The sequence below is a fragment of the Melozone crissalis genome, unplaced genomic scaffold, assembly GCF_028551555.1.
Source record: "Melozone crissalis strain CALT ecotype California unplaced genomic scaffold, PUWL_Pcris_2 ptg000027l_1, whole genome shotgun sequence".
Lineage (NCBI taxonomy): Eukaryota > Metazoa > Chordata > Aves > Passeriformes > Passerellidae > Melozone > Melozone crissalis.
The window spans coordinates 36,151,126-36,165,027 of record NW_026535805.1 but is presented as its reverse complement, the minus strand read 5'-3'; the positions used below and the strand labels follow the sequence as shown (position 1 = coordinate 36,165,027).

At 38.2% G+C, this 13,902-nt stretch overlaps 1 protein-coding gene across 4 annotated transcripts in view; it reads left to right on the top strand.

Moving 5' to 3' along the window:
* Positions 1-13,902, top strand: part of ARID1B (AT-rich interaction domain 1B) — a 324,803-nt gene that overhangs the window by 77,720 nt on the left and 233,181 nt on the right. For all 4 annotated transcript variants that reach the window (XM_054279185.1, XM_054279184.1, XM_054279183.1 and 1 more), the window contains exon 3: positions 2,288-2,428. In XM_054279185.1, coding sequence (XP_054135160.1) covers positions 2,288-2,428 — 141 coding nt within the window. The remainder of the gene's footprint in view (positions 1-2,287; positions 2,429-13,902) is intronic.

The following is a 13,902-nucleotide window of genomic DNA, read 5'->3' as shown; positions in this document are numbered from 1 at the left end:
ATGCATGGTGGTTCCAGCGCTCAATCTTCTTTATCTGACCAAGCTCTAGACCTCTGCTGTGTGGTGAGGTGGAGTTTTATTTCGATTAGTTTTTAAATGCTATGTAGCATATAATGTTACTTTGTTATTAGCTGTCTTCTCCCTGAATTTGTATCCTAGGATGACGCCTACTAGTCACCCCACAATTTTTTTCCTTTCTGACAAATTTCTTAAATGGCTATTATTAGTGCTTTGTTTGCAATTGATCCAGTCCACCCCTCTTTGTGTAGAAGTCCATGTATTGTTAGAATTTTTTATTGCCACTCTACCTACTCTGCAGTCACTGCATGTCCATTTTTCATTCTTTGATTCTTCTCAGCATCTTCATTTGACGTCCCAGAATTTCCATGTCTTCATTTGACATAGCAATGCCACACTTTTTAACCATAAGTTCTTCTAATCCCCTCTTCATTTTAAATTTTCATTTTCTCGTGCTTTATGTACCATTGACCTGGCTTCTATGTTCAGGTGAACTCCAGCTCTCCTGTGCAAGTATCTTTATTCTAGAAATATTCTGGTTGCTCATGCATCTGATATTTTGCTTTGTTACCATCTGGTTAACTGGACACTCTTTATTTTTTCTTTTTTTCAAACAGCCCATATTTTGCTGTCTGGTTATCTGTCCTTCCTGGTGTAACTGGAAGCCAGATGCACCACAACATAGGTTTCTCCTCAGCATTTCATAGGAACCAGTCCAGGCTCTGTGACCTTTGCAGATGATGGGCAAATCACCATGTGGTCCTCTGTCAGATCCCAGACTCCAGCTGTCTGTTTGCCTGATGATATTCCAACACACCCTTTTTAGTTTGCATTATAAAGGCCTCATTTATGCATCATCGGGGAGAGGGTGTTTGTCAGAAAGGGCTGCTTTGGTCACAGAAACATTCAACTGCCTGTGAAATGATGGGGAAAAAAAATGGATGTGAAGGCAAAGAGAGCAAGTGCAGGAATGGGGTTATAGTGCTGACCTTAGGAGTAACCAAGAGGTAGGACTGTCAGCTTCTGGCAGAAGTAATAGGAGCACATCAAGTTGTGATAATAAAAACAGCCTAAGCAGGTGTTTAAATTTATGGTGGTATTATTATTATTATTATTATTATTATTATTATTATTATTATTACATAGCAAATACTGTTGAATGAATGCAGTGAAATAACTTTAGGTAGAACAGGTATGTGTTTGCTTGTTGAATAAACAGATTTATCATTGTATCAGAAACTCAGCAGGAACAGTTCAGAGATCAAAGCATTTTGGATGTGCTCAGGTATTTGAAACACTTGCTTGGGGCAAGGATGTGCAGGATCAACTCCATTCTAGAATGGAAAAGTCATGTACTGCATCTGAAATGACATTAAATTCCAGACTTTGGGGAAAAGCATGGGGTACCTAAAATCAAGAAAATCTGGGCACAATATCAGGAGTCCATTGAAAGTGTGCTCTTTCAAATACCTCGAGAAAATGCCAGTGTCTATTGAGACAAGGCTTACAGACTAAATCAATGCAGAAAATTTCTCTGACACTGTAATTGACTTGGTTTTGGTTCTAACAGATTCTCAGTGTGTGCATGTTCTCAGTACATGATACATGTTCCAACTGGTGTGTAACACTTATTTTGTTTTGTTGTTACTTTTTTAAAAAGTGTATCTTAGTAGGGGGGAGAAGACTAAGAGGGATTGAATTTGACAAAACCAAAATCCTGCCAAACCCCAAGACTTTTGTGTAAAGCTTAAATACAAACAATAAAAACTTGAGGATTGTGGGCAAAATATTAAGTTTAAATTAGCACCTGATTGCTAAAAAAAAAAAAAAAAAAAAAAAAAAAAAAGACAAAAGGCATTTCTCTTTCAATGTCAGTTTAAGAGTTGTGCCTTTTTTCCACAATTCAGCTTTTGGGTCAGCGCATCAGAATGATTCCTCTGTTGATTTGCCTCACTAGTGTTCCCAAGGAGAGCAAATATTTCAAATAACTGCTTCTGTGTTTTAAGGGTGGGCATTACAGAAGTGTGGCATTTTCACCAGAAGCTCTTCCAGGAAAGAGTAACTATGCAGAGCATGGAGCTTACTTCTCCTGCTAAGGCAAGAGGATCTAAGGGCTGCCATTAGCTGCTGAGGGAAGGGGTCAGAGCGCTGGGCCAGGTGTGCAGCTGGGGATGTCACTTCTGCTGAGGTTGCCACGGGTGGGACATAGCTTGGTTTCACATCCTTCTGCTTCCACTCATGTGTTTGCTTTGCTTGGCTCTTCCAACAGATCCCACCTCAGTATGGTCAGCAAGGTGTGAGTGGCTACTGCCAGCAGGGCCAGCAGCCGTACTACAACCAGCAGCCGCAGCACCTGCCGCCCCAGGCACAGTACCTGTCGCAGGCCCAGCAGAGGTACCAGGCTCAGCAGGTAAGCACTGCCCTCCCTGCTGACAGGCACCCTGGGGCTGGAAGTGTAAAAAGAACCCCTGTGCAATGGACAAAACCCATCCCTCACCTTTCTGAGGGAGCAGTGTTCATTAAATAACAATAATTAAGTAGTAAATTGAGCAAAGTGAAATAAACGTGGAATCAGACCACATCTTTCTGAATGGTCTTCAGGATGTATGCCCAAATACATCTGCACACATTTTCAGACTTTATTTCATACTACCTTTTTAGGGTAAAGTCAGTGTATATGTCCCAGCATCTGTGCTTTTAAAAACAAGTAACGATTTCTTGATGAGATATCAGTGGATGCTGGAGCTTTTCCTTGCCTTTGTTTTGTTGTTTCCTCACAAGACAGACATTGTTGAGAATTCCTGCATCTAGTGTGGTCACTGCTATTTTGGTTTTTTTGTGGAGGAGTTCAAGGCATTTTGGAGTTGTTTTGTCAAGGGAGCTTCTTAAAAGACATTTTAAATGGATATTGCAGCTATTAATTTGAATGTTGTCAGTTTGCACATCAGTTTGCAAACCACATAATCTGTTATCCATTGCTGCTTTTGAATTGTGCTCTTTATATTAAGCATTAAAATTAATTTCAAGTGATTCTGTTTTTAACCAAGATCAGTAGTGATAATGTATGGGTCTGGTTCCCAGAGCTGGAGAAATTCTTGGATTTTAGATACTGAACAAAATGGATGTGCATAGCTGATGCAGCTGAACATGTAGGCTCAGTTCTGTCTGCACTCTCAGCTCTGTTAATCATGGAGAGGTGATCTGGAAATGGAAGGATGAAACTAAAGCATACTCACCATCCTGGGAAATCTAACAAAAGTGAGTTGCTCAAGACTGGATATTAGTGGAAGCATCAGCACTTGCTGCAAATCACTGGGGAATTCTGTCAGGCATGGTTGATTAACATTTTGCGATTATGCTGGTGCAATGTGGAAATCTTAGCCTGAAATAAAAATAGTGCGTAAAATAAACTAACAAAAGATGCTGGAAGTGGCAATGATACTGGAGACTCCCCTCCTTTGACTTTAAAATAAAGCTATGATAATTTCACTGTGTAATTACATGTTAATTTTTCTTCATCTACATTTTAAAATTCCATTGAGAATTAACTTTTTTCATTAAAATGCTGGATGGTTTATGAAATAGAATTCTTAATTGTATCTATGATATTCTTGTAAATGTCACCACATTCTGTCTTTTGGATTATATGTAACTGCAACTTTAAAGATTGCAGTTGTGTCTTTAAATTTAATTTTCTTCCTTTTTTACTTAGCCATTAAATGCTTGATTTCTCTATGACTTGAAAATACTGTTCATAAGCATCTTGGTGAAGTCTCAGCAGATAAAGACCTAGTAATACGGCCTATAAGATAGAAGAAACACAGCTGCTCTAATGTCTACATATCACAGTGTATGAAATTGAAATGGGTTTTTTGCTGCCTTGGACACCTTGTCATGTTTTAAATATACTGTCAGTTGAAGGGATTGAATATTTTGGTTTAAAAAATACACAAAACATTCCAACTTTATAGGCCTTAAGAGTAACAAGGTACTGATTTATCTGTTGATAGGTGTTCCAATTACATCATTTGCTATCATAGCTGGGAAGGAGAAGGTTTGTGCAGTGAAGTGAGAGGGATCATAGAAGGATGAAAGTAAAATTAGAGTAAAGCTTTCCATATATTTTGAATTTCTGAGAACTAGGATGAAGAGAAAGGCAGAGGCAGATTCACAGGCAAAAGATACCAGCCTTGATGTAGCCAAATTCCCCTTTTGAGGATTTGAAGTGACACTGAAGGACAGTCAAAATCCAGGCTCCAAGGCTGATACAGGCATCTTAGGAAGGTCAGTAGGCATTTTTTTGCCTCAGCCTGCAAGATGAGATGATGCATTAGGGCCTCACCAATACAGCCCTGCAGTTGGTAGTCCTTTCTGTGAGAATTTTACCTGAATTCTTGATGGTTTATGAATGACTGTTCTTCAGTAGTGGTCAGCCTCTTAAGGTTTGAACTCTGATCTCAGGTTCTGAATTATATGATAATTTCACTGTGTAATTGGAGTGTCTGTGCTATTTTGTATAAATAATAAGTAGTCCTAAAACACCTTGGGGCTTGCTTCTTTCCTGATCTCCAGATCGGTTTCATGGCTGCTCTTCCCCCTTTCTCAAGAAGAATCAGCAAGTGAACACTTCTTGTTATGTTTCTCTGTAAAGCCTCACCACTGTGTGCTTTCCCTTTCTTTGAGAACTGCTCATCTAGAAAACAATTCCTAACACAGGAAATTGAAGTCTTTATTTCTGACACTTCAGCAGAAGTGTTCTTTCTCTACTGGTAATGCATAGTAGAATTACCATCAAGTGGTAACCAATGTGGAATACAAAAATTAATACTAAACAAAAAACATAAAAAGTTGGGAACATGTGTCAAATTCTGCTGCTGACAAAAAAATTACAAACTGTTCTTCCTTAAGCAAACAAATCTCTGCTTATATGAGACTGATTACTTTTGAAAAATAAAGAATTATAATTTATTTGATTAAAATTTTAGCAAGAGAAATAGGAGTAGGTACTTGTTTAGTTTTAGGAGAGGTACCAGTTTGGGGAATGTGAATGAGAACAGAGGCAAACTTACCTCAGGGGCACAATGGAAGGACAAGAAGCAATAGGGGCACACTAAGAAGAGGGATGTTGCAACTCTGTAAGAGAAAGAAACAAACAAACTCAAAAACTATAAACCCCACAAAATTCCAGAGAGACTGCAATCTCCATCATTGGAGAAATTCAACTAGACAAAGCCCCCAAGCACCCTGTTCTTGCTAGGCTTGCTTTGAGCAGGGGGTTTGCCTATAGGATCTCTCTCTGAAGGTCTCTTTGAATATATGTGATTGTGTTGCTGTGATTTAAAACTGGCTTTACATTTTCTAAACACAATTGTAAAATAAACTACAGAATCATATATTACCTGTTGCACCAGTTGGTGTATCTTTGTTATTTCTGCTCCTAAAAATATCAGTACATCCTGTTTATATAATCCTGTCAATTAGAAAGATGAGGTAGTTTCAGTCATACAATCTGTCATCCTTTCTGTCTGTCATCCTTAGTTTTGTTCTTTCTTTTCAGCTTGCAAATTAATTTCCTTTGTGTTCTCTATATTGTTCATTAACCTTTTTTTGTCTTTCTATATTGATTTTGTGATGTGTGTGTGATTAAATTGGTTTTACTTCAGGAGGGAGAAGAGAAATGCTAGACTGGGGAAAGAGGGTTTCTCTAATTTGCCTTCTTTTCCTATCTGTATTTTCTTTATTTCCCTTGTAGATTTATGTCAAGCTACTTGTTTTGGAGATTATAAAGCTGAAAACAGTGTTTATTCTCTCTGGATGATGGACTTTTTCTTTCCACCAGTTTCCTTTTATGTAAAACCTCATAGTGTGATGATCTGGGTAGTCTGTTATAGGGAGAAAACTGATGTGAAATTTCTTGCAGATGATGTTTTATTTTTGCTCTTTTAGACACATTGTGAGCGAGCTCCTGAGGTCAGGTATAGCTCTGTGTTGTGCCTTAGAATTGGTGCTCGTCTTCATTTCTCACATATTGTGGAAGTGTGAAGCCATTGCTGTTTTTCTTTGACTCACTTGAATTCAATATGCAATCTTGTCTTATAAAAGTAAACAGATAAAACAATTTCTGGGACTGTTCCAGTGACTTGTGACTTTCATTCTTCTAATAAGCATGGATGGGAAGGAGGAGAATGGGATTTATTTGAATGTTTGAACTGTTAAGTTGTTTAGATCTTTGTTAAATTGATTGCATGGTAGGCAGAAAGAGAGTTTCATAAGAGGTGATTTGATAGTAAAACTGGCACAGTTTACTATAGAACCATATTGTAAGCCAGCATCAGTCATCCCCTCTTCATATCAGGAGCCTGCTGTGTAGAAACCATTAAAGGAAGAGCTTTGTTTTAAGCAAATTTATTGCAGTAGCAGATTCATTGATCATTAGATATTGCCAGTAGATGTAGATACTGCCTTGGTTTTTTGGTTGGTTTTTTTTTTTTTTTTTCTTTAACTTCTTTTTACCTTTACTGCTCTTCAAAAGAAAAAAGAGGAAGAAAGATGTGCTACACTACTATAGTGTTGCCCTTGGCAGGGCTTTTCATCTTGAAATGGCATATAAATGAATAAATGCTTCGCTTGTTTTTGCAGTTTTAAATCTTTTGCCATAAGTAGAAGTGATATTTTGTTCAAGAATGTCATGTAATTGCAAACTTAAACTGTCATCATTAAACATTATTTTGTTAAGATAGTGTGATGTATATTTTTGGTTATTATGCTTTCCAACTGGCTTGTAAACAGCCATGTTTATATATTTCCTTGCTTTATGTAGCATGTGTTCATATGTATCGAGATAGAATTGTGCCTTTAAGCTTTATTGTGTTATTTTATGAATTGGGACTGTAGCAGTTTTTGACAGATGAAATGGATCTGCAAAATACTTATGGTCTCACTCTTAGTTAAACAAAAATAGTGATTTTATTCTACACCTACTGCTGTTACCCTGAATGAAGTAATCTTTTGTTTTACACCTTCCTGGAAGATCTCTGCTTGCAAGTTTCCAGAATAGAATGCTGATCCCTTTTCATACATATGGGTATAAGATTAAATAGGAAAAAAATGTAGCAGATCCCTGAGGGGGGGCATGCATGTGCCCTTTTCTGGGGCATTGGTCATTCTGGTTAACTGTGGCACGAAGAGTTTGTGTGTGTTTGTACATCATTTGTTGTGGTTACTATGGGTTTTTCTAAGTAGTTCAGGCTCACTCTTTAGTCTGCTTTTACTTAAAAGGAGAAAATGTTTTATAAACAAGCAAACAAACAGCACTTCTCACTGTCTCACCATCTCACCGGTTTTATTTAAGTGTTCTAAAAGAAGGCCAAAACCTTGCTTACCCCCCAGAATAATATACCTTAACTACTGATCTTGGCGAGATTTTTTCCCAACGCAGCCTGTAGAGGACAAATAAAGAGCAAGACTGACTGTGGGGTTTTTTTCCTGAGACTCGGCCAGGGGACGAATGCAGTTTGGGCCAGTAGGAATTTGTGAATTGTTTCAGTAGTCCCAAGTAGAAAGGCATCTGAAGCAGGAGGCAGTGTACATGAGAAGGTGGGAAGCCTCTCTGGTGACACCTTGGTCAGTCTCTCCAGGCAGAAGGTTGGAGACCACTGATGCTTCCATAAGGAACTTCTCTATGTTTCCTTGAACTGGGATCAGTGGTTGGAATTAGTCTCAGTTTTAAGCCTGAGATGAGGATGAGAAAGTTCTTCCACAGACATCTGTTTCTAGTGTTGAGTCAGTGTAAGGTAGGACAGATAAAACATTTCCTGATTTGAAACAGTCTTTGAAAATGTGAACAAAATGTGAAACTAATTAATCTGTTTTCATGTCCAATCTGTATGACTGTCATGAAAACAGAACAAATTGTATTGTGGCAAAATGCACCAAATTATTAAAGTGATTTTGGTGCAATGAAGATGAAGTATTGTTTTTAAATTCAATGTGAGCTGCTAAAGTTCTTTAAACAGTATAATAAGCAACATGTTAATTAATGTTGTCAAGCTGTTTTGGGGTGTAACACTGTACAAAAATAGTATTGTCATAATAGGAATAACTGTTGTACATGCAAATATCAAATTCACTAGTAAGTAATACAGACAGTCCTCAGTGAGTCCAAATTGGTATACCTCAATGCAATTACTCCTTGTAGTAAAATCTTCACTCTTAAGCGATTAGAATTTTGCACAGAATTAGCAGTCAACTGTACAGTAGTTTAGTGTCACATCCTTCAGACTTAAATTTAAATTTATTTAAGGACTACCATACAGCTGCACATATCTTAAAAGTCATAATAAAAATAATTTGTCCTTCTGTCCTTTTTAAACCTTGCTGTCTGTAATCATTCTGCCGCTAGTTGAGTGGTTGCATTAATACTTGTTGGGTTATGAACCACAGGAAATCTGGGAAGGAACAAGCTTGTATGTTAATCTGACATTTGCTGCCAGGCATATAGGAATGTATTCTTTGTGGAAGTTGGCTATTACAGTTATATGGGAACTCATAATCAAATTTAATGTTTAGAAGAGAGAGTTACCTGCTGTCAGCAGCAGTGGCTGACACCACTGCTTGTTGTGTACCATAAATCCTTCTTGGCTTTTGTCATCTCAACAACAGAGATGCCTAGTGCTCAGTGTACACTCACTCCATTCTGAAATGCTGGACTTGTTTTTAGCCTTGGAGCAGTTATATTCTCTCCAGAGTGAAGAGATACCACGGTGAAGTAATTCCTGTAAAACATTTAGTCCCAGGCTCATGACACTGAGAACTCATACAGAACTTAGACATATATATATAAATATAGACTTTGCCAGCCATTTCAGCCTCCCTTATGGGGGAAGCTGAAGTGAGAGACAAGGAACACCAATAGTACTTCTTTGTATGAAGGTATCAGTTTTGGTACACTGAACTTCCTGTTGCCAGTGTGTTTCAGAGAGGTCAGATAAATACCAAAAGGCAGAGTGGAATATTGGCTTCTTGCATCTGTAGTAAAGCTTGACTGGCCTTGGGGAGAGCAGGGAAGGGGAGCAGGCTTTCAGCAAATGGCTTCCAAACTCACACACCACAACTTCTTCTAGTCAACCCATCAGTGACCAGCACCTGCCCAGCACTGAAGTGATTAAAGAACTGTTGAAATACTTAGAAACTGTATTGAACTTGTGCATTAAACTGATTTATCCTTTTTGAGCCTTTCTTAAGCACATGATGTTTTCAGGAAGGACAAGAGGGGTTTGAACCCTTGTAGGTTCAATGAGTACTTAACTGATTGAAATCTTGGCCAGTTAGATCTCTGCTTTTGTAAAGTCTTATTTCATAATCATGATGCTGCTCTGATAGCAAATAAGTGTTCAGCATAAGGCTGTTTTTCTGGGGGAGGGTACTTAGCTCAGCTCAGGAGTTCAGTGAAACTGACTCCTGTGCTGTGTCTTCTCCCAGCAGTGGGAATGTCTGATTATTGTCCATTTGGGGACTGATCTGTTTGCTCATCATTGCTTATATCATTCCAGGAAATGTGTCAAACCTCTGTCCTTTTTTCCTCAGTATTTCTCTCTGTATTTATAAGCTTATAAAGCGCTGCCTTGTCAGACTTGGAGAATAATCTTCCAGAGCTAAGTAGCTAGAAGGAATAGAGTCAGGCAGAAGAAGAAAGTATAATTGTCTGTAAACTCACACCTGAGCACAAACACAAAATTGAGGGCATAGCACAGAGCAGCAGTCACAGCAGTGCAGGCTTGTTTTTGCTGAAGGCTTGTTGACCAAACCCAAAAATCTGCATTCAGATTTAGGGAAGACTTTTTTGGCCGTGTTATTTTAAAGAGAGTGTTTACAGAGATTGTGATCAATTTATGCAAATAAAAATCCAACTCCAGTCTGTTAGGCCTGAAGCTGTTAAAGTTAGCATGTATAACTGCTCCTTACACATACTGTCTTTGTAGTAACTTGGATTTGTTAAGTGGTACTGCTGGGAAAGGAGAAGTACTTTATCTTGCAAAGTGGTACTACTGTTCATGTATAAAATGTAGCAAGCTTGTTTATACTTCTGTTTTATAATCTTCCAAAGGACTGTCAGTGAAAGAATTTGTTTGCCTCTGAGTTGTCTCAACAACTGAACAGCACCTTCAGTTTCAAGTTCCCTCATTGTAGTTAAATATTTTCTCAGTGTGTATGTTCTTTTGCTGTCTTCATCTCTTAATGGTTTTCTGCTGAAAGCAGGCTTTTCCATTTGAAGGAGGAATTCTGAAGGTCAGCTTTCTTTTCCTGAGAAACCAGCAAGTGCACCTCTTCAGGCATCTGCTGCTGATGGGGGTTTGGTGATACCTGGCAGGATAGTCAGAGGAGATAGGTAGCGCGTGTTGCAAACCTGTTTGGCAGGAATGTTCATGTTCACCTGTGTCCTGCTGGTTTTTAATTTTTATTCCTGTGTTTCTGTATCATTCTGACCCTGGCAGATATACTGCAGCTTTTGTGCTTGAAAGTTCTGCAATACTGAAAGACCTGAGTCTTGGTTTTTTTCGTGTTCTAAAATGAAGTTAGTATACAATATCATAAAGAAGCTCTGGCAATAAAAGCCTCCCTTCAGATAAATTGAAAAGAGAGAAAATTTATTCTCCTAGGAAAAGGGAAGTCCTGTTTTGCTGCTTTAATTTTAAGTGATCAGTTACTTATGTGCAATCAGTTTGTAGATTTAGTGAGCAGTGTCCTATGTTCATAGCAAAAATCTTCACAAAGTATTCTACTGCAAAAAGCAGGGGTGCTGAATCATTTGTTCTAACTAAAAACTTCAGTATTTATAAGTAAATAATCTTAAAAGGAAATGGTTTTCAGCTCCACTACAAAAACTATGTAAAATCTAGCATGGATTTAGTATGCTATGCTTAGAGAAAGGTCCTTTTAATGAGTTTAGAAACACAGTAAGATGCATGTGTCCAAATGTATTTCTTAAAGTTCTCAAATCAGTGCTTTGGCTTTGATCCACAAAGTATTGTTGTTATGATGATGATGTTATTTAAAGTTTTTGAGTTCTGATTTCTCCCAGTATTTAAATCACAGAAGGTTAATTAAAGCAGTTCTTTATTTTGCAGTTGCTTTGGAATATTAACCTCACAAAGCCTGCATTAAATCAACGAAGTGACAGAATTGCATTTGCTTTATAAAATAACTCTACAAGAGCAAAGAAAAGCCATCTATAGTTCAGTGCCATTAATTGCTTGGCATTTAGATATTAGCATAGGAGTCAATTAATTAACTTGATAGTAAAACTACTGGAATGCAGGCTGATAAAAACTATTTTGTTATAGGAGATTAGTGATCATAACTATTGTTGCTACCCTTACCACTCTTCTTACTACTCAAGGAGGGTTTTCTTTTAATGTTATTCTGAGAGCTAAATTAATATCCCAGAAAAAATTTTATCCATGTAGCAGTAAGTTAAACAGAATTTATCAGAGTTTATCAGAAGATACCCGATTCTGTAATTGTCATTTATTTTATGACCCGCTAATCTGATGGCTGTTCATTGACAAAAGTTATGTAGGCAAATATTTTAGAATATAAAGGCACAAATGCTATTCTAAGAAAAATTCTAAAATGTAAATAGAATAGCATTCTGAATTAAGTGCTCATGTTGTAAAGTCTAAAAACTACTAATAAATCTAAGTGGTTGGGGTATTTTTTTGCTATTTGTTCTGTTTGGTTGGTTGGTTTGGTTTTTTAGTTCTGTATGAGCAGTATATATTCTAAATTTCAGTGGTCTTGTAAATTGCACCTCATGGCCAGTTGCAATATAGCAATATTCTCTTATGGCCTTTAAATTAATGCACATTATTTTCCTCAGAGGTAGGGAAAATAAGTTTGTTAATATTCGTGGCATAAAATCTAGCACTGTGTTTTGTTGGCTGCATGGATTTTCTTTAATAATCGAAGCTGTTCAGTATACATATATTTAGTTTTATTTTCTGTATTTTGCATGGGGATTTTGTTGTTGAGACAATGTATTATCTGAATATTGACCAGCATACATTTCACAAGCATTCATTATCCTTTCCAGTACTGTAGTAGGATTTCAAATAGATTTTGGAGCATGCAGATGAATTGTTACAGAGAGTTTTAGTTGTTGCAATCAAAAATGTACAACAAAGAATGAAATAGAAAATCAAAATAAATAAGGTACCACTTAAAAAACAAGTTTACCTTTACATGTTGACAAAACTACTTGGTGTTTACGTTGTGGAAGATGGGAGAACAACTGTTGGTCTTGGTGAGCTGTCCCTCAATAAATCAAGCTCTGGAAGAACACAGCCTCTCTCTTTGTGTCTTCCTCATGTTTATCCCTGGCTGCCAAGAAGCTATCTTCCACATGCATGTTTGTAGGTAGAAAGCTAAATAACCAGCTATAACCAGTCTGGGATTTGGGTCTCTGCCTATAGAATTCATGAAGACTGTTCTCCTTCACTCTCACAAAAAAGAGAGGATCATTGTTGCTTTATTACCTAGTAATCCTTTACCAACTTTTGAACATCACTGTTTTTTCATTTCTGTATTAAAGAGTAGTCAGTGGTCTGGTCTCAGAGTTTTAAGTTTTCACCACTTCTTTCATTTGTCCACCACCCTCTTACCCCCTCCTCCTGCCACTCCCAGCAGCAGCCCAGCTGGGAATATTTTCTTTTGAGAAATTGTGGTTGTGGCGATGGTGGTGAAGACTTTTCTATCTCAAAAGAATAAAGAAATAGTTTACTGCTGTTGGTTTGAACTGTTGTATTGTGCAGTCCATTGAATTTCTTCTACTGGTGGGTCCTTCCTTTTGGAAATTTCAGTTCTTTTTCCACTCCTTGGACTAAGATATTGCTTTGTGTGGTGGGCTGGATTTAAAGATTTTTGTACAGATACTGTGTGTCTTCACAGACTGCAGAGAAAGGGAGGATGGTAATGCAGCTAATTTTGTACTTCCAGTAGCCAGCCCCAAATGTAACACTCCAGCGCTTTCACTTACTGAAAGTCGAAGTTAACTAAAACAGTAGAGACCAGTTGAGAATACCTTCTTTACCAAGTTTATTTCAGACTTTTTTGCATCTGAGCTTCAACTCCTTCTCCTACGATTGTACTGTTGATAAAATAGTAGGTAAATCTCCTTTCAGTTTTTATTTAAGGGCTGTCTGTGGTGGAGTATTAGAGGGTAAGTCAGCAGGTGTCACTGGACTGTGATATAAATTGTCCCTTATACAATATAGCTTTATATATGAGGGACAGGGGCTAGGAAGCAAACCTCTCCATTCTGATTTTTTTTAAAATGTAACCTTAGTGATATTTTGCAGCCCTTCCTCCTCAATTTGCAGGGTTTCATGAGCTTTTAGATGAAGTCCTGGCTTCTACCTCAAAGCACAGACATGCCCCTAAGAAAACACTGAAGTAATGTTTCCCAGTCTTGAGTGAGGAAGTCTCATCCTTGGGTACCTAGCTCGATTAGCCTAGAGGTAGCAGCTGCTCTCGGTGCAGCTTTTCTCTTTATTCTGTAAGCTGGCTTCAGGCTTTGAGCTCTGCTGTAAGCTGCAGGCAGTGCTCTGACCTCATTTCTGCCAGCGAGCCGTATGCTTGGGAGAGCTTCCTCGGCAGCAGCAGGCAGTCTGGGGCAGGCTGCTGCCCTCTGGGGCACAGAGCCCCCCAGCCCTCTGCTTCTGCAGCAACCGAGTTGGAAGAAATGGCAGGTTTGAAATCCTGCCCCTCTCCCACCTTTTTCTGGGTTCAGCTGTTCCTTTGGGGTGCAGAGCTGTTCCTCAGCCCCGCTTCACGTCTCGGGTCTGCTGAAGCTATTCTGGAGTTTTAGGAAGGACTAGTGTGGCAGGG